General features: G+C 43.3%; 1 protein-coding gene across 8 annotated transcripts in view; it reads right to left on the reverse strand.

Moving 5' to 3' along the window:
- Positions 1-3,872: 3,872 nt before the first annotated feature.
- dlg5a (discs, large homolog 5a (Drosophila)) overlaps positions 3,873-27,815 on the reverse strand; it is a 224,279-nt gene continuing 200,336 nt past the window's right edge. For 7 of the 8 annotated variants that reach the window (XM_085970512.1, XM_085970509.1, XM_085970507.1 and 4 more), the window contains 8 exons: positions 24,090-24,238; positions 23,339-23,509; positions 19,793-19,989; positions 17,282-17,425; positions 14,894-15,021; positions 11,183-11,292; positions 8,894-9,006; positions 3,873-5,840 (listed from right to left, as the gene is read on the reverse strand). In XM_085970512.1, coding sequence (XP_085826638.1) covers positions 5,737-5,840; positions 8,894-9,006; positions 11,183-11,292; positions 14,894-15,021; positions 17,282-17,425; positions 19,793-19,989; positions 23,339-23,509; positions 24,090-24,238 — 1,116 coding nt within the window. In that variant the 3' untranslated portion in view covers positions 3,873-5,736. Of the gene's footprint in view, positions 5,841-8,893; positions 9,007-11,182; positions 11,293-12,690; positions 12,838-14,893; positions 15,022-17,281; positions 17,426-19,792; positions 19,990-23,338; positions 23,510-24,089; positions 24,239-27,815 lie in introns of those variants that run through there. The other variant, XR_015074204.1, reaches the window with a different exon arrangement.

Here is a 27,815-nt window from a genome sequence, read left to right on the forward strand (position 1 = left end):
TGGGCGACCCCTTATTCTGAAACTATGACCACCTATTTCTAGATTCCCCGAGGGGAAACATCCTCTCAGCATCTACCCTGTCAAGCCCCCTCAGAATTTTATGTTTCAATAAGATCACCTCTCATTCTTCTAAACGCCAATAGGTATAGGCCCAACCTGCTCAACCTTTCCTCAGAAGACAACCCATTCATCCCAGGAATCAACCTAGTGAACCTTCTCTGAACTGCCTCCAATGCAAGTATATCCCTCCTTAAATAAGGAAACCAAATCTGTACGCAGTACTCTAGGTGTGGTCTCACCAACTGCACTGTACAGTTGTAGTAAGATTTCCCTACTTTTATATTCCATCCCCCTTGCAATAAAGGCCAACATTCCATTTGCCTTCCTAATTACTTGCTGTACCTGCACGCTAACTTTTTGTGTTTCATGTACAAGGACCCCCAGATCCCTCTGTACCGCAGCATTCTGTAGTCTCTCTCCATTTAAATAATTATGCTTATTCAATAAAGGAAAATGTATCAAAATTAAATAATAATGTCCCATCACCCCAATCCAGGGTTAGGTATATTGGACAATGTACATAAGAGGTCACAGTAAAAATTAATCTTTATTATTACTTGTTTCTCCATATATAATTTGGAATTATGCCGATTTAATGGTTAAAGTGAGGGATGCCCATAAAGGAACACCAGCTGGCTGCTGGCCTAGCGAGGCCCCAATCCCCCGGGATCGCCACCCCTTCCTCAGCCCCGACCTACTGTCCAGTTAAGCGTGGGAGTCAACCAATTACATACCCTCCCACAACCGGAGAGCTGATATTTGACGTCACCAGATTGCCGACAACATTTAATTGAGGCCTGAACCGAAAATAGTCCGTTTTGGACGCGAAACCGGAGTAGGCCATAAATCCCAGTATTCTAGGTGTCACTCTCGCCTTTGAGTCAGCAGGTTGTGGGCTCAAGTCCCAATTTAGGCTGACACTCCAGTGCAGTACTGAGGGAGTGCTGCACTGTTGGAGATGCCGTCTTTCAGATGAGACATTAAACTGTCTGCCCTCTCAGGTGAGCGTAAAAGATCCCATTGCACTAGTTCGAAGGGGAGTTATCCCCGGTGATCTGGACAATATTTATCCCTCAACCAACATCACTAAAAAACTGATTATCTGGTCATTATCAGATTGTTGTTTCTGGGGCATTGCTGTGAGCAAATTGGCTGCTGCATTTCCTACATTACCAGTGACTCCACTTAAAAATACAAGTGCTTAATTGGCTGTAAAGGGCTTTGGGAACTCCTCCTGAGGTTGTGAAAGGTGCTATGTAAATAAAAATATTTCTTTTTTATTCTAAATGAGGCCTAACCAAGCTCTTGTACCAGGACACTGTAGTCCATTTTATTTTATATAGGATCATCCTAGAAATACAGCCTAATCTATTTGCTTTTGCTACAGTCTCGCAGCGCTAGTCGTGAATCTTTAGCGACTAATGTGCTATAAACACCTAGGTTTCTTTTCCACTCATATATTTTAGATCAGAACACTGCACGGTATACACTTGCTTGCCTTTTAGTACTACCCACGTGCTTAACACTACATTTATCTTCATTAACTGAGATTTGCCAAACTTGGGCCCATTCTCCCATCACATCTAGTCTGTTTTTTAATCATCCAAGGTTCTAACAGCAGCACAAATCTTTGCGTCATCTGTGAGCTTGCAGACAGTTCCCACAACACCTTCATCCAGATCATTAATATAGATCATGAAGTGCAACGTTCCCAATACCGATATCTGTGCGCCTCAACGTTTAACCGGTCTCCATGCAGAACTACTACCATTAATAAAAGCCCACTGCCTACGAGAATGCAGTCCAATCTTCATCCAACCCAGGGCCTGCCTTCCCATCCCATAGAACTCTATCTTATATACAGCCTATTATGCGGCATCTTATCAAAAACATTTCGAAAATCAAGTGTACTAAGTCAACCGGGCTACCTTCATCCATCAACCTAGTAACCTCTTCAAACATTTCAACCAGATTGGTGATACGTGACCTTATCTTCCAGAAGCCATGTTGAGAGTCTCAGATAACCTCTTCTCTGTCCAGGTGGTCAGTTATAGAAGCAACTCGATATGACAGTGTTGCGGTCACTCAAAGCTTCTCTTTTGCTTGCCCAAAATTCCACCGCCCGCGAAATTCACCTGGCGGTTTGCGGCGGCGGTAACCCCTAGTGTCACCCTCTCCTGCGCCCGGAGATCGTGACGTCATCCGGCTGCGCAGCGCCCCAGACCCTAAATTCGGTTCCGTCCCCCCTGCAGCATCACCGGCCGATAACGCAGACAGCTGCAGGAGACGTTGCTCGAGAGGCCGGGCGCTTCAGGAGGTAAGGCCGCTGGTCTTCAGTGGAAATGTGTTTCCTTCCTTTAGGGCGCATTTTGAATTTTTTTTTAAATGGCCCGATTAATCAGCCCTCCACTCTGTTAGAGTGCTTGGGGCTGATCGTCGAGGATCCTGGCTGCCGTTGCCGACGATGGAGATCGTTCAAATGCAGAGCCTGCAGCGATGGCCCTTGCCTTTAAGGGAGGGAAAGGAGCCCTCGGATCCCGGCAGCGCTGCAGTGGTCATTGTGCCGCGCTGCACCTCTACCACCCACCCAGCTTGGTCTAGCGCTCCAGAAGGGAAGTGGTAGCGTTTGGTTTAGCGCTCCACTTCCTTCCTGGAGCGCTAACACTGAATTTACTGAAGGCTGAAAATGATTAGCGCCTGGTGCTAATTTTTCCAGCTTTCAAAATTTAATGCCCCAAACGGGGCGATACCGAATTTCTCCCCCTAGGTCAATTGAAAATTTCAAGACTGAGATTGATAGATTTTTGTTAGGCAAGAGTATTAAGGGTTACAGAACCAAGGTGGGTAAATGGAGTTAAGATACAGATGAGCCATGATCTAACAGAATGGATGGCAGAACAGGCTCAAGGGGCTGAATGGCCTACCACTGCTCCTTTGAAGAACATATATGGAGGCACTAGCAAATTAGGAGAAAAGAAAACACACTGCTAAACCAAGATAACTATTTCTCCTCTACATTGAGGAGACCAAACGCAGATTGGGTGACCGCTTTGTGGAACACCTCCGTTCAGTCCGTAAGGGGGACCCCGAGCTCCCGGTCGCCTGTCACTTTAATTCACCGCCCCATTCCCACTCGGACCTCACCGTCCTCGGCCTCTTGCATTGTTCCACGGAAGCTCAGCGTAAGCTCGAGGAACAGCACCTCATCTTTCGATTAGGCACTTTACAGCCCTCTGGACTCAACATAGAGTTCAACAATTTCAGATCATAACCTCGGCCCCTATCACATATATTTTCTTTTTTTTAATCCACACTTTGTTTTTTCTTCCCTCCCTTCAGCTGTCCTTCATTCTGCCAGCGCAATTCACACCCCATCTAGAGCCATCCTTTGTTCCTTAACCTGTCCCATTACCACCTCCCCTTGCCTTGAATATCTCCCAATGTCTCTCACTCTCTCCTGCTTTCTATCCTATCACTGACCTTCCCTTTTGTTCTTTCGTCCCCTCCCCCTTTTCCCAGCCCCCAAACTTGCTTTCCATTTCCTGCTTTTTTCCCAGTTCTGACGAAAGGTCATCGACCTGAAACGTTAACTGTTTCTCTCTCCACCGATGTTGCCTGGCCTGCTGAGTTTTTCCAGCGTTTCCTGTTGTTATAACTATTTCTTTTTTGCTCTTCATTCAGGTCATCAAGCCCAAAGCAAAAATTCATCACTCGCCTCTACTGGTTTTAAGGCCTTATAGATGAGCCAAGCTGCTTTCCATGACTCCAGACAGTCCACTTCAAATGCAATGAGTATATGAAAAACACACATGTTGAATATCAGAAATTGACCTTTATTCTTGTACTAATCAATTGCTTTACATTTGATACAAAGTAACATTCTTCTTTCAGCACAGGAAAAAAAACATCAGTACCTGTTTGCTCTGTACCATCTCTGTCACACTTTGACCGCGCCCTGCAACAACTTACACTGGCAGTAGGTGCGTGGGGATCTGGTCACCAGATCAGCGAGTTTGGGTTTGCATATTGAGCCAAAACTAAATTTCCAACAGTATGACTGGATGCTTTGAATGTAAGAGAGGCTTCCTCACTGCCAGGTCAAGCTATTACAGAAGATACAAAATAATCAAATTGTTCTACATGTCTGCAGAATGTGAAGTCAAATGAATAACCTGGCAAAAACACTACTTTAGGCCTTAATTCTTCTAATTTAGTAACTACAGTTTTTAAAAAAAATCCAATTGTTAAAATGTAGAACCGTTTTTTGTTCTTTGAAACAGTGTGCAAGAAACATCCCTTTTCATTATCGAATGCAAAAATAAGCAGTTTACATGTTTCGTTGAATGTGAGAAAGGCGCCAGGCAATTAGTGAAATGTTAGGAACAGTCTTGTGTTTCTTTAATGATTCAGTTGCATTGAAGTCTGTAGGTACAGTAGAGAACTACTTAAAAACATGACACACACTGGAGGACCAGAAGCAATCCTGTGTTAGGCACACATGGATTCACAAGTGCAATGTGAAAACAGAGGATACAAATGTTGACAATTTGGCACAATATATGGGAATAAAAACATACATAAGCATTGCATTGCAGATTCAACGACCAATTTACAGACAGTGGCAACACTACAATTATTTACTGTGCCTCATAACTACATTTACTTAGGCAAAACCTCCAAGCAAGGGAAATAGTTTCTCAAAGTTAAATAAATCTATCTGACTGCTACACACTGAATTTTTCTTTTTTTTAAAAAAAAAAGCTCAACATAACCTGCAAAATTGCACCAAGATGAGTTTCTTCAATATTTACAGCTTTTAGAAAGTGTCATATCAGCATGCCAGGCCTAGCTAATAGCTCATTACCCCTTGCTACATATTATTAGGCCCAACAATTAAGGTATTAGTTTATACAATATGATCAGATACATTATGATGTTTAAATATCAAGATCCATGCAGAAAAATATATTTTCAACAGACAAAAAAAAATAAAAACAAAAACGCAGTGGTCTGCCCTTTGCAGGAGTGCACAACAATTCATAATTCACTCCAAACAGTACCAATCACAATACCTTTCTCCCCCAACTACATGATCACTCTGTACCAATTTTATTAGGTTTAACCTGCCAGTAGAATCACAGGGCGCTACATCATGTAACCAGGTAAACACGCCTGTTCACATGCACAAACTTCACCCCATTCTGAAGAGTTGTCTTATCCCAAAAAAAAACGGAGAAGAAGAAAAGGATATAAACATTCAAGTAAACATTTAAAACAAATACTCAGGAAATATTACTTGTAAACGTGTGTTTCTAAGTTTTAGTTGCAGCATCACTTTTTCCAACTTTTGTTTTAGGAAGGAGGGAGAGAAGGCGAAATAAAATATATATATATATATTTTAAAATCAGTCCTGTATAAATCCAATTTTAAGGTTTTTTTTTTACATTGCAGGAGTACAGTAGATGCCGGGACAATGTGCAGTAGCCTATATAACAGCATTTACCCAACACCCCGTCCGGCTGAAGGTTTTTTTCTGTTGACTATACGTCTATTCAGCACACTGCCCGTTTCATGTAATCTGCAATCTTCAGACTGTTTTAATGCGTACTCAATACAGCAATCATCAGCTTTAACACCTTTACATCAATGAGGGTTTGAGCTGCCCAAGTGGGGTCCTAGAGACTTCCAGCTGGAATCCACAGGACTTTGTTCTGTTCTTGATCAACAATTGTCATGATCTGAGTGCAAATGTAGGGTAGGCTGCCTCCCTGGACAATACCTGCAAAAGGACAGGGGAAGGATGAACAGTTAGAAAGAGAAGATTGTCCACCTTGTCGGGTTTTCTTCAAGCTCTGAATCGAAAGGCACAAACTAATGACACAAGGCTAGGATTTCTCCAGCGGTAATCAATCACAAGCAGAAAAAGCTTTAAAGACCTTTGCTTGCTGCTGGGCTTGTTATAATCCTGCCCATGACTCACCTTCCCCCCCTGCAACACGCAGTTAAGCCACGTGGTGACATCTTCTCCACTCATTGCTTATATTTCAAGGGGATGTCACAATAGAAAATAAATGACGCGAGAAGAAAAAAATAACATTTTACAAGAATAACACAATAAGTGCATCAATATAGCCTGTATTTAAAAGCAAAATAATTACCCAACATTTTAACCTCAAATTTTCTCCTATTTTTGCCCTCTACCTCTGGAGGCAACGACTCATTGCGGGAGGGGGTACAGACCCATGGGCACCAGGAAAACGATGATACCTCACCCACATGCCCATTTGTTACGCATGAATCAGCTAGTATCTTCAGGCAATTTTACCATGGGCGCCTTGGCTGCTTAGCCTGATTCTGTCTTCACCTGAACATCACACAGACAGGTTCCAGCAGGGGTCAATCGACAGCAACAGGAGCAGAGTTCCTCCTCACTAGCCCAGGATCGCCAAGGCTAAGTGTAGTGCCCCCGGCTGATATCGGTTAACTGAGAACAGACCAGGGATTAAACCTGGGCCACCCCAGTCTAAATGGCTCAGTCCTACGCAACGCAGTGCACTTACTCACTTGTGCCATAAGGAAGTCTGACTTTAGATACTTTAACTACTGAATGCATGATACTGTATAAAGAGAGCACATGATGAAGAACCATGCAATATCTTACATAGCTCAGTTGTAGCACTATCCATTAAATCACCCTACTCATAGAATATTAGTCATATCCTAAGGCTCATCATATAGCCTGTGAATAGTGCTTAAGCTGTTTTGTGCATCAATTCTTTTCCCAGGAGAAGCAAAAGGCAAAGAAAAAATTACATGAGTGCCAAGAATATGTATTTACCCCACACAAGTCTTATGTGGATTTGTTTTTTTAATATATCCACCATTTCAGGCATCCCACAGGGAGCCCTGTGTGTACCCAGTTTAATTCAGCAGATGTGTTAGAATATCAAGGGGATTTTCTCTAACTACATGGCCTTCATAATATTGACGATACAGTGCTTGTATTATTGACAGCATAGTTACAGAACCTCCTTCGGCCTTTTTCTCTCGTGGCAGAAAAATAGATTAAAACAACCAACATTTTCATAAAGAGCAAATATATATTGTAACGGAAGTTCATTGCTACATGTCATCCTAGAACATCAGCTGCATTAAAATACATTACATGCACAATCTTTAAAGACCAGAAAGTGATAGCAGTTAAGCAGTGTGGTGTTGTAGTTTCAACACATTGTGCTACATTGCTTGGGAGCGTAGATTTAATTCTCTCCCTCCTCTCCGTGATGTTGAACTGCTCATCGTAGTTAGCATAGAACATCACATCATGCATGTCCAATGTGAAATTACTTTCAATATATTACGACAGTAAGTATTACCTATCTGTATTTTCTGTGCATAAAAAATACACAACTTAAGGCTATGCATCCTTGCATTACTACTGTACCCTCTGTCCACTTTTATCTCTTTCACCACTGGAACCAATATGGGCCATTATTGATTAAACATTTTATATTATTCTCATTCAATTTTCCTCAATGCCCAATGCCTGCAGTCATCACAAATCTCAAAGGCAACTGCATTTTTAAGATTCAAAATACATATTATACAGCTGTTTACTGTAGTTGGGGGGATTCACAACAGAATGGCACTGGGCACTGCCATCTAGTGTCATCGTATTGTTAGGACATGGAAAAAGCAGCCAGCAGGTCAGAAGTGCTCCTGGGACAGCAGTTAAAGGAGAAAGAAGAACAACAGCATTTAATGGTTTAGAACTTAACTTCAATTCTTGGAATGGACAATGCCAACAAGCAAGAGTTAAGCTGGTGCGTGGATCTGCGTTGAGTGTGCTGTGTAGTTGTTTAAATAAAGACTCATGTATTAAATGCAGCATGAAACTGACAGACTGGGGCACAATGATTCTTCATGTGAGGAGGATAGGATATTTCACTTAGCTTTTTGTCTATTTCACTTATAGCAACTACACAAACTCACTGTACTGGAAGAAACTAATGACCTTATTTTAATAGTGTTAAGAGTACTGAAACAAGATTAATCTAGATTTTAAAATCTAGATACTCTGATCCATTCTTGCAATCCACTCATTTCTAGTGAAACTGTACCTCCATTTTATTTAATCTTTTCTTTGACAATGGTTCACCCTGTGGCAATGATGTAATATGGGTTTACTATTCATTTTAAGTTACAGATTAACGATGAACCTGAATGCTTCATCCTGCCATAAGTATAAGAAGGCTGACATTTTAAGTGAATGCCAGCCAAAGGATTCAAAAAGTCCAAAATGAACAACCGACAAAAGTACCCGATAGGCAGGATTGAAGTCAAGTGTTGTTAGCCATTTAGTAAATAATGATCAGGTCATAGTTACAAATGATGCAACAATTGATCTCCACTTTCCTTGAATTCAATATTGGACTTCTAAAGAGATTTGGGACATTAACAGACATTGTATTCTTAAATTGAAGTCTTCCTTGCAATATATTTCGTATTAGAGTGAATTTCAATGTCATACAGAACGCTGGCGTCAAGAATTTATGAAATTAAATGACATTTCTATATGTCCCAATGGGTTTTTGAGTTTTGTAAAATACCATATTGACAAAAAGTCTCCATGAATGAACGTCAACCCATTTAATATTAAGGCACTACAGTTCTATACTGAATTAACAAAATCAGTGCTTACGATTACCAGGTAAAAATGGACAAACCAGTAGACTTGCATTTAGATAAACCCCTCCCTTTGAATGCAAACGTTGGAATGCTAGTTGTAAATCTATATTTTAACAGTTGCAGTCAGACACAGCAGGTACCAACCTGTGAAAAACTTGCTGTACTCCTGTTCAATCTTTTGAGCAGCCTCAAACTGTTCCTTGGAATGTTTTTTTTGTGTACCTTTATCCCGCAGAAAGATTGGGTCCTTTTGCTCTCTGTAGATGCAATGCAACCATTGAAGTTTGATTAAACCAGTGTAATAGCATACTTACAAAGGACTAAGACATACACGTAGTCTTACAGTTAAATAATATTCAAGTTATTGGTGTCTTGCATAAGATACATCAAAATTATTTTGACATGACTTTGTAATTTTGTGTGGTATACTTTATTCAGAGGGAAGAATAATGACAGCAGGATATGCTACAATAAAAACAGAAAATACTGGAAATACTCAGCATGTCAGGCAGTATCTGTGGAGAGAGAAACAGAGTTACCGTTACAGGTCGATGACCCTTCATCAGAACTGATGCCTGACCGGCTGAGTATTTCACTGTTCTCTAGTTTTGCACCATTTACTGTACAAACAAAACATTTCGGCACATTGTACGATCGTTTAAAATAAAATAAAATTGTGTAGAAGCTAGAAAATACTGAAGCTGGTTCAGCTTCTTTATCAGAAGGAAACTATTATCCCACCACATACTTGATCATAACATTGATTGCTAACTATTTTATTTACTATAATATTTACTTCATGGCATGGCCATATGCAAGATATAAATTTGCATAATGCATCATTTTTTTTGTTAGTGTTGGAAAAGAATCACAAGATATTTTCTGCCTTTGGCCCCCATGATATCATCATCTTTTAAGTGATATTCTTTTTATCCTCTTCCCCTTCTCGAAGGATCCCATCCACTCTATCTCAGCTGAGGGGACGTATCAGTAATCTCTTCCCAGGCCTCCACCAAAGATTGAATGCTCAGTATCAGGTTAGTAAACATAACGTGGCTCAACGTCCCCTATAAGCTGCGCGGCCGCGTAGCTCTCTGCCGGTCTCGCGCAGCCCGGGACCGGCTTTTTCAATGTTAGGTTTCGCGCATGTGCGATACTGTGAATGGGTCACGCACTCAAAAAAATGAGGAAACATTGACGTGGTTGGTGGACCCTACAATCTCTGTTTAGCTCCTGTGGAGAAGAAGTTTGACTCCTAGTCGAGATCAAAACATACAGGGGGAAAAATTTGGCTGCTTTGTGCTCCCTGTTAGCGCCCTAAGAGAGCCCTAATGGGGCGCAAAGCATCTCGCGCCCGGGCGCGACACCGCCAATGCCGCCCGTTAAATTCAGTGGGAGGTTAGTGGCGGCGCTGCGGGTGATGACATCATCGCCGTGCGCAGCGCCCCGGCCACGATCTTTGGTAGCGCCCCCTGACTTACTGGCAGACGCTATGTCTGATGGGGTCAGGGGGATCTACCCACGGCCGGGGCGGCGCTACTTAAAGGCGAGGTGCGGGGCGGCCATTTTTGTTGCTGGCCGCCCACCTGCCAGCACCTGCCTCCGCTCCCGTCCCCGGTCTCCTTACCCGCACCCGCCCCCCGCGGGGTGCTGACTGCGCTCCATGAGCCTGGCACTTCTCTCGAGTGCCGGGCTCTTTTGCCGGCACTCCCGATCCCCCGGGGGCCCAGCTGGGCCCCAGGTCGCGCTGCACAAGGCCCCTCCCCCTTTAAGAAGGGGAGGAAGGCCTGCAATACTATGGCGCAAAGTGCCGCAGCGATATTCCCTTGCAGTGCCCCCAAGAGGGAGGCGGGGCGCTTCCAGTAGCACCCCACTTCCCTCTTGGGGTGCTACCACTCAATTTCGGTCGCGGGGGCGCTAATTTTTCCGGGGCACGACTCATTTTTTCGCCCACAGTGTGGGGAAAAAATAAGTATGATCTCAGATCCTGCCACTCTGTATCGCCTTTATTAGTCTCATCTTTAATACCCTTTAAACTATGCAACATTGTGCTCAACATTTTGCTCCAGACAAATTAAAATTCACTGCAATGTAACTCACCATCAATCACCACGATTACATTATACTTTTGCCACAAATGTGCACTGACCATTAAAAAGAACAAACTGGAGTTGACATATTACACTAGTGCATGCTTTGTACATAAAGAAGAATGCACATTACCCAGCCTTAGAAATGGGGACATGCATCTCTATTTGGATCTGTACCATGCTTTTTGTTGATTCAGCTTGTTTTTAAACTTGTACTTTCTTCGACAGTAACCAATCACTGACACTCTCATGTGCTGTCCCTGTTTATTCCACACAGTCTGCTTGGATGGCCACAAAGAAAAGCTAGTTATTCATTATGCTTTAAATAATTGACTCTACTCACTTGATTTGCTTTAAGTTTTTGTACCGTATGAATATGACAATTGGGTAGATATGAATTCGGTGCAGACGCTCAATGGCATGTGGTGCAATGTCAAGCAAGCAGTGGCAGTCCTACAAATAAAGTCAAAAACAAGTTAAGGAAAGCAAACGTAATGGCAGCTAGTCAACATTTTATAATTAGAACTAATATCTGCCACAAGTGTCAGCCTTGGCTCAGTCAGAACGCCACAGGTTCAAGCCTCACTCCAGAGACATGAACGCATAATCTAGGCTGACATTTCAGTGTACAGGAAACTTTGGTTTATCCGGAGGTTAACTGTCCGGAATGCTCGAGCCACTGGCAAAATTCAGGAGTCGGTTCAGTAAGTTTTTTTTCTTTTCGTTGCTTTTTGTTCCACCAGTCAGGCTCTGCAAGGTCTAGCTGAAGCTGTTGCTTAGCTACAGAGACGCTTGCAAGCTACGGCTGACTGTTTAGAAGCTGTTGCTGAGCAACAGGGTTTGTTGCTAGATATGGAGCTCAAAAGCTTCCGTATGTTTTAACATTAGCGCTGGTTTGTCTGGCAGTTTTGATGGGACGGCAACAGCTCGGTCCCGTCGGTGCCGGATATCACAAAGTTTCCTGTAGTACTGAGGGAGTGCTATGCTGTCACCTCTCAGGTAGACATAAAGAATTCCAAGGCATTTCTCGAAAAAGAGCAGGGGAGTTCTGACCAACATTTATACCTCAATTGACTCCACTAAAGCAGGTTATCTGGTCAATTACCTCACTGCCGTTTGTAGAACCTTGCTGTGTGCAAATTGGCTGCCGCATTTACCTACATTACATCGGTTGTGAAGTGCTTTGCCTCGATAGCCATTTGTGACAAGGCCTACCATGTTCTAATAACTCTGGCAAAAAAAAAATGCAGCTTTGAGCCCAAGATCAGCCATGATCTTATTGAATGGCGGAGCAGGCTCGAGGGACCAAGTGGCCTATTCCTGCTCCTATTTCTTATGTTCTTATGTTCTAATTTCCCTCTACATTCCTCTAGTGGTGATACGGAGTTCATGCCCTTTGATTAACAATTCACCAACTAGCGGAAACAATTTTTCACTATTTACGCTATCAAAAACAATCCTAATTTTAAAAATCTTTGTTAATTTCCAAAGCCTAAAAGCAGAAGTTGGAGGGGAAAAAAAAAATCAAACAGCTCTCCAAAATCATAAGTATGAAGTAACTCCATAGTGATATATCATTTTTGCAGAGCTAGCAACTGATATTGACTGTGGAAGGAAAGAGAACTAAAGATGGCTGCCTGAGATGCTGGCCTTGTCAGCGGTCATAAGGAAAAAGTCACGTGTGTGCCAGATGCAAATTCATAACAGCAATTTTTTTGGTTGCAGAATATATGGATTATAAAGAGCAAGTAATCCTCTCTCCCCCAACAATCTGAATTCTTCCTTTAATCCAGGGAAAGCTCGCAAAATTAAAAAGTGCACACCCATAGCCATTTACAGAAGGTGCCTTACAGATAATTGCCTGCATATGCGAATTGCTGCCGCCATTAGTCTTTCCTTGCTAAATCTTGGGCGAAACTGTGTGTGATGACAAGTGCTGAATACACAGAGGATAAAGATGCGATCCCCTCCCAGCCAACTGTCGATCTACATTTGTATCTTGAACAGGAAATCGAAGAGCAAAGTAAAGTCACAATAGGTGGAAGAGAAAGGGGAACCCAAAGTTAACAAGAAGTTTAGTCAAATAAAGTTGATGAAAAGGAAAGATTTACAAAATGAAAAGGGTTTATGGTTCCTACAACACACAACTCCTCTTGGGATCAGATGACTCTGGTGCAGCAATGTGATCCAATGCTGTACTTCCTACCTCGATGCGCCATGCCTTTAGGAACAATCTGCTTTCCCTTTATAACAACTCGGGTGCACTCCCAGCGAATGGCTAAGCTTCATCACTGGTTCATGTTCGCTAGCACAGTGGTTTTCAATCTCTTCTGCGTGGGAGTCCCCCTGCAAATACTGACACGCTCCTGAGGACCCCCTGCAAATACTGACACGCTCCTGAGGACCCCCTGCAAATACTGACGCGCTCCTGAGGACCCCCTGCAAATACTGACACGCTCCTGAGGACCCCCTGCAAATACTGACACGCTCCTGAGGACCCCCTGCAAATACTGACACGCTCCTGAGGACCCCCTGCAAATACTGACACGCTCCTGAGGACCCCCTGCAAATACTGACACGCTCCTGAGGACCCCCTGCAAATACTGACACGCTCCTGAGGACCCCCTGCAAATACTGACACGCTCCTGAGGACCCCCTGCAAATACTGACACGCTCCTGAGGACCCCCTGCAAATACTGACACGCTCCTGAGGACCCCCTGCAAATACTGACACGCTCCTGAGGACCCCCTGCAAATACTGACACGCTCCTGAGGACCCCCTGCAAATACTGACACGCTCCTGAGGACCCCCTGCAAATACTGACACGCTCCTGAGGACCCCCTGCAAATACTGACACGCTCCTGAGGACCCCCTGCAAATACTGACGCACTCCTGGGGGTCGCTACAAATACACATGTGCTCCCAAGGACCCCCTGCAAATGCTGGTTCACTCCTGGGGACGCCCTGCAAATATTGATAGACATCCAGGGACCCACTATCATAACTTCCAAAAGACACTAGTATAATTGTAGAATGTGTTATTAGTTGAGAGCAATATAAATAATATGCTAATATAATCTTTGTTTTTTTGTGGGCGTCGCGCATCCCTAATTGCCCTCGAGAAGTTGGTGGTGAGCCGCCTTCTTGAACCGCTGCACTTCTTCGTAGTGGTTTGGTACAACTGAGTGGCTTGCTGGGCCATTTCAGAGGGCAGTCAACCACATTGCTGTGGGTCTGGAGTCAGATATAGGCCAGACCGGGTAAGGACGGCAGATTTCCTTCCCTAAAGGACATTAGTGAACCAGATGGGTGATATGAATCAGTCATTCATGAAAGAAAGACTTATGAAATAATACTGAGTGGCCTGCGGGTGGCGCTGTCCAGGGAGAGTATAAATACTCGGGCACGGGCCCAGCTTGCGCAGGACATTCTTAACAGGAACTAGTGAAGGACACAACTAGACCTCCATGTTGTAAAACAGTTGATTAAAGCTTTGTTTAACGCTTAGACCAAGTGCCTAGTCGTTTTCTTACGTCAATGGGTTTTTACGACAATCCGGTAGTTTCATGGTCACCATTACTGATGCTAGCTTTTTAATTCCAGATTTATTGAATTAACTGAATTTAAATTCCCCCAGCTACTGTGGTGGGATTGTGAACTCATGTCTCCGGATCATTAGTCCAGGCCTCTGGATTACTAGTCCAGTAACATTACCACTATGCTACCGTTCCCATGTACTTATTATGCTCATGCATATCTCAAGGCATACTACAGGTGGGTTTCCTATACACTTAAGTAAACAGAGGGCTATTTGCCGCACAAGGACATGGAGCAGGAATAATGCTATCTTCATTAAAATCCATGATTCAAACACATTTAAACTTGCTATTTGGATTGGAATCAATCTAGATTGCCACGGTACTTATAATGTTTGAAATACTATAAAGTAACTTGATATCTGTATTGAGCTTATAATGTACATTGCAACGTCAACCTGATACAAATGATCAAATTATATAAAAATAGAAATTAATATCGAGAGGAGAGAAGCACCTTCTCTGTTATTTCTTTAATGGAGGCAACAGTTGTGACATCAAAATGGCCGCTTCTCCTCTTGTAATCAATGAAGAGATAGTCTGCCACTCCTCGTTCAATGGCCTGCTGGGAAGCTTTCATAACCTCTGAATAGAAAAATGGGAACATAAATTAGTACGTGGAGCAGCTTTGTCTTCAAACAAGATTACATTTTAGCTGAATGTCTAATACCAAACATAGAAGATCGGAGCAGGAGTAGGCCATTCGGCCCCTCGAGCCTGTTCCGCCATTTAATGAGATCATGGCTGATCATCCAAATTCAGTACCCTGTCCCTGCTTTCTCCCCATATCCCTTGATCCCTTTAGCCTTAAGAAATATATCTAACTCCTTCTTGAATATATTTAATAAGTTGGCCTCAACTGCCTTCTGTGGTAGAGAATTCCACATGTTCACTACTCTCTGGGTGAAGAAATTCCTCCTCATCTCAGTCCTAAATGGCTTACCCCTTATCCTTAGACTGTGACCCCTGGTTCTGGACTCCCCCGCCATCAGGAACATCCTGCATCTAGTCTGTCTAGTCCTGTTAGAATTTTATAAGTTTCAATGAGATCCCCTCTCATTCTTCTAAACTCTAGCGAATATAAGCCTAATCGACCCAATCTCTCTTCATACGTCATTCCTGCCATCCCAGGTATCAAACTGATCACTATAATGTAATACAGTCTTCAGCTAACAATGGGGCTTCACCACATCTGATGCAAGTCAGATTACAAGATCTGAACGCTGGCCTCTAATGGGACTCAAAAGCTAACAAGCAACAGTCAAAAGTGAAAATCTGAATTATTCCTCCAAAAGAATACTCCAATCCAAGCAACTATCAGAGGTAAGAAGAAAACCTTGAGTGCTGAAAAGCTGAAATAAAAGACAAAGTGCACAAAAGGTCAATCAGTATCTGGAAGGTGAACTAATCTTCTGGGTGCAACACTTGTCCTCATCATCCCACAGAAGGGCCTGTCCAGCATGACCAAGCTTTTTAAAAAGTATTTCTCGTCAGGATGTGAGAGATGCTGTTGAAGTTGCCTATCTCTGGTTGCCCATCTGTTTTTACAAGTGAGTGCCTTGCTATGCCACTTGAAAAAGATTGTTAAGAGTTTACCATGTTGTGTGGACATAAAGTCATTGTTAGGGGTGGCAGTTTCCTTCCCTGGGGGACATCAAGTGAACCAGTTGCATTTTTACAACAATCATTTTTTTTTTATACTCTCAACCTTGGGGTTGCTAGTTCAATAGCATAACCACTGTACTTTGGTACCAGTCAGTCCTCATGAACAGTTATACCAGAAATGTTAACGTATCTTTCTCTTTCAAATGCTGGAGCCTCCTGTGCATTTCCTGCTTCTAATCTAAGGGAATATGAACTCTTATGAACAGATTGGCTGTGCTGGTTTCATGCGGTAATGACACTGCAGTCAAATGATGATAAACAATAAGTGCTACGATGGGAACAAGACTTTTATCAACAGCAGACAAAAACAGCCAATTTAAAGAAAAACATTTTGAAATGCTACAATCTCGGCAAATGTAGACTGAATACTGTGGTCTTTACCGAGCAATAAAAAAAGATAAGTGCTTGAAGGACGTGAAGTGCTTGAATGACAGCCTTCATCCGCAGACTAGTACAAAAACACAATAAAAAGCCCACATGAAATTGAAGCAAGATCGGTTATGAACAGTAACTGATAGCAAGGAGTGAATTCAAGTGTGTAATCTAATCTCATGGTTAGGTGGTAGCACTTCATCTGCACCTTTGCCCTTTACGGCATCTTGTAACGAATCCCAAGTGTCCACTCATTCTCGATAGAACACCTTTGTGACAACATTTTTACCTGACTGGCCTGACCAGGAGTCTGCTTGTTACAGTAAAGCCTCCAGATACATGGGGGACACTGCAATGCTTCACAAGTGTCCTTCACTAAGGCAAAATAATGAACAAGTGGCCTTTAAAGGGATTCTTAAGAATTAAAAAAAAAAATTGGCTACAAATCGATTGTTTAGTCACGATTTACACAAGATAAACTAGCTGAAAGGGGCTCAGCCTCTGGTAATGTCACTGTGCCTCAACACAGCGGTTGTTTTATTTCAATTGTAGCAGTAAAAGAGCAGCTTTTCAATTAAATGATTTAACCATTCTTTGAAGTATGATTAAGAACTACAAACAAAGGCATTTTTAATGGCAGATAAGATACTTAATTTCAGAAAATCATCAATGTTGTCCTACAATCTCATAAGGGAGAAACACTAAGTAATTATGAAAAATCATTGATATTTAGATACATCTCCAAAGAAACCACAGAACCACAAATACATATTTTAAAATTAAAGCAAATCTGGTGATTTAAACTTACCTAAGGGGCATCTGCAGAACTTTCCAGAGGAATCTTTGACTAACATGTCCTTCACAGCATCCACTAGTGGTCCCAGGATTAGCACAGGCCTTGGGGAGGTGCATTCTATTTTCTGCACTCTTTGATAAGCCAAACTTCCACAATCTAGCAGCGAAAACGAATTGCAACATACATTTCAGCATTTAAATCTAAACTACCAATGATGACAGACAAATCAGAACTATATTTAGTAAGTGAAGCACAATAACTAGATACAGAATCCCTTGGTAACTACTGTAATCATTTTACATCTTTAAAAAAGGGATGTTTGCCACCAAAATCCCTGTTATTAAATTAAACAGTTGCAAAGAATGATTAATAACTAATATTCTTTTCTGTGTCTACTTCTGTTAAGATTTTGAATAGTTTTGGTTATACTATAATAAAAACAGAAAATGCTGGAAATACTCAGCAGGTCAGGCAGCATCTGTGGAAAGAGAAACAGAGTTAACGTTTCAGGTCGAGGACCTTTCATCAGAACCCTTTGGTTATAATATGTTCTTATGACCTCAAACAGAGAATGGGCTGAGGGGTGAGTTAGGTGCCTGACTGTGTAATAGAGCTGAATTAACCTACACAGTTGAAATAACAAGAACACACACATTACAAGCATCCTGGAGTAATGACTATATTGTTGCTGGTGTTGATTCAGATTCCACACGTGACTGGGCTCAGTCAGTTTCCCCAATGATATAACTGACTCATTGTTAAAAGCAGAAAAGGTTATTTGATGATTTTTTTAAATGAGTGACATACTTGGGGTGCAGATTTGCACCTGTGATTTCTCACAGGGTCGCGGGGGGGGGGGGGGGGGGGAGGGAGATAGTCTCTGTACAAAAAATGTTCTTCATAAATAGTTCTACTAATTTGATACCCATAATACCGGTGCTGTCCACAATGTCCCGCCTGCGGTTCGCTGCGACACCACGCGAGATGGGAAAAATCATGAGCAACACCGACCTTCCCATTCATGAAGACTTGAAAAACTCCACCACGTAATTGCTTAAAATCGCGCTGGCCATACTAGGAAACAGCAGCCAATATTCACGCTGCTGGTCTCGACCCACTATCCAGATGGACGGAATCGTGGGACGCATGCAACATAAAGAACCAAGACCTCATCACTGACCAAACAGCAGAGGTCCCTGGCTCCGACCTCCCTCGGAGACGGAGGACGGCGCTCTACCCAATCCGCTCAGGGCGTGGACGGTGCGGCCACCAGCTCCACAAGTGGAAGATGAGGGATGACCCGAAGTGTGACTGCGGCCACGAGTCCCAGACCATGGAACACATCACATCAACCTGCCCGCTGAGATCTGTAGTGGGAGGCACCTCATTTCTCCACTCGGCTTCTCAGGAGGCCATCGGATGGAGAGCCAAACTAGACATCCCATAATAAGCTTCTCCCGTCATACGAAAGTAGTAGCACCTGCACCCATAATGTACAGTGGCAATCGCCCATGTTGAGTTACAAATCTGAGAGATCAAGTGAAGAGCATGACTGCCAAAGATCTGGAAGCAAGCCACCTAACTGGCCTCTCAGTGAGACTGGAAGTTAGAACCATTTACTTTTGTGTGTGTAGACAGGGTACAGATAGGTAAGCTTTCTTTTTAAAATAATGAAGGCAGTCCTTTAAGAACATTTGTCATATATAGCAGTTAACCTAGTCTATCCCTTTCAGGCCTCAGTTCAGATGCTCATTGAAGTAATGCTTTAAGTAAATCCTGAGATCTTGCAGACTATAATTACCAGATTTAAACTGGTATTGTAGTATAATTGCAGCCTCTGACTAATTACCCGCCCTCCCTGAATCATTTTGCTGCAAGTCGCTATATGGATTTAGTGACGAGTGCACCAAAATATGAAATATTTTAGAGTCGAAGGTAAAGAAAGGAAAGGAGCATTAAAAACCTACAAACAGCTAATTCTATTCCGGAACCATTTTTTCCCCACAAGAGAACCTGGATAACTTGAATAAAAAATCAAAACATGTAATTCATTGCTGGAAATCTGGAATAAGCACAGATCTGTCAGAATCTCTTGTGATAAAAAATCTACACCCAAAACATTCATCCTTTTCCCCACCCCCCCAGATGTTGACAGACCTGCTCTGCATTTTCAGCAGTTTCCATGTTTATACTGGATCTTTACTTGCAGTGAATTACTAATTATATAATCCACTGGCACGGATATAGTATTTTATATGGAGAAGCGTTTTTACTTAAAAAAGTAGTCGTTGATTCTATTGAAATTGCTGGTCAGTGTACACACTAGGTTACAACGGACAGTGAATTAAAGCAGATTCCACTGCCCTCCGTTTAATCTATTTGGGCAGCAAGGCAACCAACACTTCCTCACAAGCTGGACTTTCCCCATCTTCTTTTAATCTTCTTTTCACATACGCCATCGTACGCTCCTAGTTGCTCAAGTAGGATCATCTCTTGATAAAAAAAAATGAACAAAACAAATACCTTCCAACAAAGGGATAGAATCAGTGCTTATGGCATCAAGGGCCAACATCTCTTTTCCGTCTTTTGAATTATTCCTTTTATGTTTTTGCTTTCGCCGGAAGAATGATCTGCGGGCCGCTGCTGACAGAGTCTTAACAGACCCATTTTCATCCTTGACCTCGGACATACTGTGCCTTCTGCAAAACTCCTGATCCATCCTGTCAGAGATACTACAATTAGCAGCATGTCATATTTGAAAAATAAAATCAGAACTCTACACAGCAAAGAAGTGAGTCCACAATGGCACACAAATAAATGTGCTAAGAATTATTTTTGATGTGTAATCACCGCTGTTGTGTAGGCAAATGAAGCAGCCAATTTGAGCACAGCAAGGTGCCACAGATCACAACGAGACAAATGACTAGTTAATCTATTTTTGTGCTGTCGGTGAGGGATTAAGTGTACGTCAGGATACTATGAGAACTCGTTTGCTCTTTTAAAAAAAAAAGTACCATGAAATCTTTTTCGTCCAGCCTCGGTTTAACAGGGCCTCGGTTTAACATCTTATGAGAGAGATGGCACCTCCGACAGTGCAGCATTACGTCAGTACTGCAATGAGGTGTCAGCCTAGAGGACGTGCTCAAGACCTAATGACTCGGAGGCAAGTGTGCTACCAAATCATGCAAGCTGATACTTAATTCTGCAGAATGCAGGTCACACAGTCTATTTCCCTCTTGATCACTAGAATCATAATAAAGTGCATAATCATAAAATAGCAATACTGAACAAGATGTAAAAATCCTAAGAGAACTGTTTCGATGATACGCAATTCTGGAAAAGAGAGAACATTACAGGTCATCTTTACTAAAGTCTGTAACAATGGTGAAAGAATGCCACAAGAATTGTTACAGCACGTGGCTCTTGCTACAACCTTAGTCATTTTAAATTCTGGACATGGTGCTTTGACACAATGTAACCTGTACTCAGCTTTACCTGAACGGAAGAGTCACCTCCCTATTGGTGCCACTTTCTGTGGTCCCAAATTACGTACCGTTAAAGGCAATGTAAAATTTCCTTCATAAGCCATTCATCATAATATTCCATTGGAGTTAAGCCTAGCTGAATTGCCTCTGGGGAAACGACGTGCTCAGGATGTGCACATGAAATGTTACCATAATGTTGTAGGTATGGTCTCCTACTCCTGTGCCCTATTAAGCCTCAGGATCTACAAAATTGTGCCAGTCATTTTTTGACCTGACATTAAACTGAAAATGACAAACTGGGAAATATTTGGCAGAGCGAACAATTAATCTCTCTATGGTTTATGCAGCAGAAAATATACGGGCTGCCCACCATATCCCCACAATTTCTCTGAATTAGCAGAAACCACCGTACTGACGGACCATGTAAACGCAGGCTAAAAACAACCTTTGCTCAAACAAACAATGGAAACAACAGTGAGTCATCGCTTTCAAACTGGAATCTAAAAATCTAGACAGCTTGTGTATTTTTATCACCCTACACACCGAGAGATGAGAATTCTTGTCAGAAGCCCGGGTTTCAATCTGTTGCTGTACTTGCCTAGTAACAAATTCATATAAAAAAGGCAAAATAAAGAATTTCCTATGAATTGAAGCTGGCTGGCTCCGAGGATCCATCACGCCCAGTTTGAAAACTGTTACAAAAACAAAATACTGCGGATGCTGGAAATCTGAAATAAAAACAGAAAATGCTGGAAATACTCAGCAGGTCAGGCAGCATCTGTGGAGAGAGAAACAGAGTTAACGTTTCAGGTCGAGGACCCTTCGTCAGAACTGGAAAAAGCTGGAGATCGAACAGGTTTTTAAGCAAGTGTAGGGGCAGGGAAAGGGGGGAGGGGAGGAAAGAACAAAAGGGAAGGTCTGTGATAGGATGGAAGGCAGGAGAGATTAAGAGATGGTGCAAGGCAAAAGGAGATGGTAATGGGACAAGTTAAGAAACAAACGATGGCTCTAGATGAAGTGTAAATGGCAATGGCAGAATGAAAGACAGCTGCCATGTGGGAGAGGGATTGGGTAACTCAAAATAACAGCCCTGAAAACATTAGGGCCAAGAAATTCGGTGGGCTGCGCCACCAGTTAGCGCCTAAAGAGGGCACTCAGTGGCTTTAGCGCCACTGGCCACGCCTCCCGCGATATTTAGCTGGGGCGCTAATGGCGACGTTAACCTGTTGCGCTGCGCCGCCTCCGATGACGTCATCGGTGTGCGCAGCACCCCGATCTCGATATTTGGCAGCGACCGCCTCTGTAGCGCCGTTCGCAAATGGCGCCCGGTTCACAGGGCCTTCCTGTGCCGGCAGTGGCGCAAATTAAGGTGGAGGTGTGGGGCGGCCGTTTTTTCCGGCGGCCGCCTGCCAGCACCTCCGTCCCCGGCCTCCTGATCGCCCCCCGTGGCATTGCCGGCTGTTTTCCGAGAGTCCAGCACTTCTCCTCGGTGCCGGGCTCTTTTGCCGGCACTCGCGATCTCTGATCGCGCTGGTGCAGGCCCCTCCCCCTTAAGAATGGGAGGAAGGCCTGCAGTACCGCAGCGCGCCGTGCCGCAGCGTGTGGTGCTGCGGCACGCTGCGCTGCGATATTCAGTTTCAACGCCCTAAGAGGGACGCGGAGCGCCTCGAGCCTCGCCCCGTGTCCCTCTTGGGGCGCTCAAGCTGAATTTCCGGCGGTCACTACTGCTCCAAACGCTGCGCTAAATCTGGCGCCCAGGCGAGCTTGGCGCCCCGTTTGCGGCTCCACCCAATTTCTCCCCCTAGGAGTTCTGTGGACTGTAGCTGAAGCTTTATTTACTATGATGTCCAACTCCTGGACTATGTTGAGTATCTGCTGCACGGCTGAGATGCTGTATCCTGAAATACGCTGTGGCCATAGACAAGACACTGGGTGCTGAGGAGAATCTGAAAGATAGTAGCTTGTACTGATAGCTTTGGCCCTTGAAATTGAACCTTAAAATGAAGAAAAATAAATTGCATTTGTATAGCGCCCATCATATCCGCAGGATGTTCCAAAGCACCTCACAGCCAATTAAATGCTTTGTAGGTACTGTTGTCTTCTAGGCAAATGCAGCAGCCAATTTGTACACAGTAAGGTCCCACAAACAACAATGAGATAAGTGATCAAATAATCCGTTTTTTAATGTATTAATTGAGTGATAAATGTTGGCCACGATATCAGATCTCCCCTGTGTTTCTTAAAAGAAACTGCCATAGAAATTTTTACATCCACATGAACAGGCAGACAGAGCCTTGGTTTAATGTCTCATTCAAAAGTCAGCATCTCCAACAGTGCAGCACTCCCTCAGCACTGTATTTAATTGTCAGCCTACATTATATGGTCATGCCTGGAGTGGGACTTGAAGCCACAACCTTCTGACTCAAGAGCAAGATTGTTACCACTGGGCCAAGCTGATGTTTTATATTTACAGCAGCAAAAATGCAGTGGATTTCTCATTATCTGACTGCAGTGAGTTTTTTTTTAAAAATAGACTTATTTATTCGCATTACCCTTCCATCACCTGAGCTGCTGAGTTGCTTACATGTATTTGCTGGGGATTTGCCCTCTTTCCAGCTTCTGAGCATTTTCATCCAATTGCCAGGCCATCCAATAACCAAAATTTCCTTGCGGCAGTGTGTCATCGACGTAAAGAATATCGTCCTTCTTAAAACTTAGATCGTGTTCTACTTCTGCAACTCGATCGTAAAGTGCTCTGGAAGAACAAGCAGAGGAAAATCCCATGAAGCCCAAACGACTGCTGCCAACCTGTATTACTCAAACACATTAGGGCTTAGCTTTATAAGCAAAAATCCGAGAGGAGCTTCAGGTTTTCAAAGCAAAGTAAAACAATACTCTGAAAGCATCAGACAGCTGAAGGTAAAACCTGTGCCAAGTAAAACACCACCACAGACGTCTCTTAGAAAAAGGTTACCTGGTATGACTATACATTTGTACCAGGCAAAATATCTGAAAATAATACTCAATCTTATCAGCATAAAAAAGCTGAAATTAAACACTGTCCTCTGTGCAAAATTATTGCATGTGCACACAATTAACGCCAAACAAAAAGGAAACAGTGACTTTAGTAATAAAATCACACTTATCACTGCTATTTCTGGGTGCTGTTACACCGTCATATATATTGTTGTAGCTCAACCCATATAATTTATATGTATCCAGTTATGTTTTTTTTTTAAAGATTGTCCCTACATCCTACAGAATTTGCCCCTGAAGTGGAGGACTTTCCATGTGATAATTTTGCAAAACTTTCAGCTGACGACCCCAAACGATACCTGATATAGAATCCATCTCCGGCTTCATCTCTGATCTTGTTGAATTCCTCTATCCTATACTGAGCCTTCACAGAGATCGCCTCTGTGGGTTTTAGCATTTCGACATAGGCCTGTTCGGCTGTCACATTTCGCATGTCAGTGCCATTGTACTGTAATGAAAGTGCAAAATAATTATAATCAAGAATTAACATTTACTTCCAACTACTTTCCAGCAAACAGGGTTGTAATAAAACTTCCTGTGCAATTTTGAAAAAAAAAAAATGCATAATGTCAACTTCCATGTTTCCTTGAAACTTCTCTGAAGTCAATGTTTTTCTTCCCTCTCCACCTCTTTTGTTTCCCTGGTTTACATATTGTTCCCTTATGAAAGGAGTGTGGTGGGGAGTGCGGGCTGCAAAGTCCTCTATTAATGCTGTTCCTTCTCCAAAACGTCTAAACAGTCACAGTAAGTATATTTTCATGAGGCTGGTTTCTCTCCAAAAAGCCCGTACAGGAAACTTTTTTTTATCCGGCACCGACGGGACCGACGTGGTGCTGGTTCATCAAAAATTCCGGATAACCGAAAGCTATAGTAAAAGACTAGCTGGGGAGCCCCGCGTTGCGAGGGCAATTTTGGGGCGCGAGGGCAATTTTGGGGCGTTTGGTCTCCCTGCCCCTGTGTGTCCCCCCTCTCCCTGTCATGTCCTCTCCCTGTCCTATCCCTCCCTCCCCTCTCTCCCTCCCCTCTCTCCCCTCCCTCCCTTGTCTCCCTCTCCCCCCCCCACTCCCCTCTGTCCCTCTCTCCGGCCCCTCCCCCTGCCTAGCGCCTGAGGTCCGGTGCCGTTGCTGAGGTCCCCCGCGTATCGCGCGGCTGATGGACGGCCGCTGCGGGCGGGCGGGCAGCGCATGCGCGGTGAGTGTGGGCGGCGCATGCGCGGTGAGTGCGGGCGGCCCGCGGGAGCCGGCAAGGCCGTTAGCGAGCGGGAAACTTCGGGCGGCGCGCCCGCGCTCCGTCCGCGACACCTGAGAGGGGGAAGTAGAGAGAGACAGAGAGGGAAGAGGAGAAGGAGAGAGAGGGAAGAGGAGAGAGGGAAGAGGAGAAGGAGAGAGAGGGAAGAGGAGAAGGAGAGAGAGAGAGGGAAGAAAGAGAGAGAGAGAAATTTTTTCAGCTTCAGGCCCCGAGTCCCCCCTGCGCGAGGGTGAGGAGGAGGGGGGGGGTTGCTAAACACAATATAAAACTCAAATAAATTGTTAATTAATTGCCTAACACATAATTGAAATATTTACCTTAGTTCCCTAACACACAGAAAGTGTGGGGGGAAAAAAATCGTGGAAAATCAAGATGGCGGCCACTCACCTCGGTTCAGAAGGATAAGGCCCGCCCACACACGCACCGATTGGTCGGCCGGTCAGGTCACCGAAGCGTAGGATTGGTCAATCGTCGAGTCACTCGACACTCAACTGTAGGAAGACCTCGACGTCACACGGTCGCTAATGAGATGCTAATGAGCGGAACGCTGAACGTTTTTGGGATACCGTGGGCGGGATCTTTGTCCGGCCGAAACGTAAATACGCCTATGACCGGTCCGGAATCGCAAGCGTTCTTTTGAGGCGACGCGCGCGTCGGTACGCTCTGTAACTTCCAAACGTATAGAGACCAGGCGGACAGACAAAAGAGCCGCTTTATATATATAGATACGGAGAGATGAGAGCTCTGTATAAAGCAACAAACCCTGTTGCTTAGCAACAGGTTCAGAACAATGGCCACAAGTTCCAAGCGTCTCTGTAGCTTAGCAACAGCTGCAGCCACACCCTTGCACAGCAACAGATGAGGAAGGCAAGTACAATATGAAGTAAAACTTAACTGAACCTACTCCTGAATTTTGCCGGTTAACCGAGATTTCCGGTTATTTAGGTGCCGGTAAATCGAAAGTTTCCTGTATTTTATTTCACTGCAATTTCTAAGTTCTATGGTATAATGCTTGCTCAAATATGGATTTAAACCCCAAGCAAAAGGAAATTTAGGCTGCCAGAATATTGTTCCTGCTCAGTTTCAATGCATTATTCATTGCTACTGAAAAATACAAAACAAAAGACGAGCGAGTAACTCTTGGCTGTGTAGCATTTGAAATGATGCTGGAAAACTATATTTCCAGTACTGACATGACTTTAAACTCAGGTAAAACTGTATGGCTGTATCAGGAAGACAATGGCTCGGAAAAGACAATTGCAGTTTGCCAATTGGTGCGCGGTGTGACTTCAGCAAATGAGATTTGACTTTTCTCAGCAAAAGCTTTGGAAACTGGGAGCAGCTGATGTTTTCCGACTGCATGGTAAACACAGGGCAACTATTCTTTCACAGGACTTTGCCACAATTCAGTGAGCAAAATCAATATATTTACCATACCTTTTCTAAGGCCTTTATGTTAACAGAAGGGAGGTATCAATAGTGCTATAAAAAAGTCTTTAAATGCACTAATATTTAGCAACGCTATCTGCATAACTTTACAAGTTTTTTACGTAGTTAAATGACCACAGAACAACTTCTGATAAACTAAGCTATTTAATGCAGTGAAATTATGACTTTGTCTAGAAACTAACTATCAATGGATGGCTATGCAGTAACCTTCAGCTATTAGTTATATACACATACACCTCATTAATTTCAGATGAGAAGTTGATAATTCAATAAATCACTAATACTAAAACATGTAAATGTGTGAAAGCCAGTGATGCAAAAATTAATTATTCAAAGGTGCTGTCACAATGCGGTAGTGAAGAATCACCTGGCCACCCTACCAAGTGCTTACCATGCACATAAAAAGACAGGTCTAGTGTCCAAGTGTAACGTGAATGAAAATAATTGTCCGATCAGTAGTCAGGAACACAGCTACTCAGTTGATTTTGTTTTATTTTCGGGAGAGTGAGGTCTTACTGCCCTCCTGTGGACTGCACTGTCTGCCACTTGATTATGTGGAAGATATTTTCATGCATAATTTAAGTACTCAATACTTAAAATTCAAATATCTATTTAGTTTCACTAAACATCTTGAACAGCCCTTCGCCTTTTTTTTGGCGGTTGTGGGGGAAGGGTGTGTTGTGATGGTCTGCAGTTGTGATTTTAGAAGTTTTGTACTTATGTGGGAGTGCAGTGACTTTTCTTATATAGTCAGATGCAGCAGCTATATTGTTGCCACTTTACATGGGAATTGCTGTCATTCCACTGGAGACAAAATCCTTTTAAGAAGTTGTTGCTCGGGAACTCAGGTAATCTTCCCCAATCTGCGAGACAAAAAAGCCTCACTGATGTGCAATTAATACTTTGCCAGTAAGAGGCAGCAGGGAGACACCAAGTAAGAACACTGAAGCACAACAGTGAACAATAATCATCTCCAATCAGTGCCAGGTCTGCAAAAGAAACAAGACAATTCCTGAGTGAGTTTTGCTGGTGGAGGTTAAACTTCTTTTAAAAGAATAAGAAAGAGAATATCGATGGTTGCAAATCTTGTATCCAGGCTCCACTTACATACAGGAAATATTCAGTGGTATAAAAACAAATGGAACATTCGGACGACCTAGAGCTCCATGCCAGCTTGGAGCACAATAGCACTGCAGTACTGGTCCCAAGCTGTCAAGACAATAACTCTTGGTAAAAGTACATAAACTGTGCCAGGTCCCTGCCTTGCAGATGTCTGCTCCAGGAGCTCTCTACATGTTAGCCCAAGAGGTGAAAACTACACAAACAGA

This window comes from Somniosus microcephalus, chromosome 29 (assembly GCF_052327205.1).
Source record: "Somniosus microcephalus isolate GS21.2 chromosome 29, FLI_Smic_1.0, whole genome shotgun sequence".
Taxonomy (NCBI): domain Eukaryota; kingdom Metazoa; phylum Chordata; class Chondrichthyes; order Squaliformes; family Somniosidae; genus Somniosus; species Somniosus microcephalus.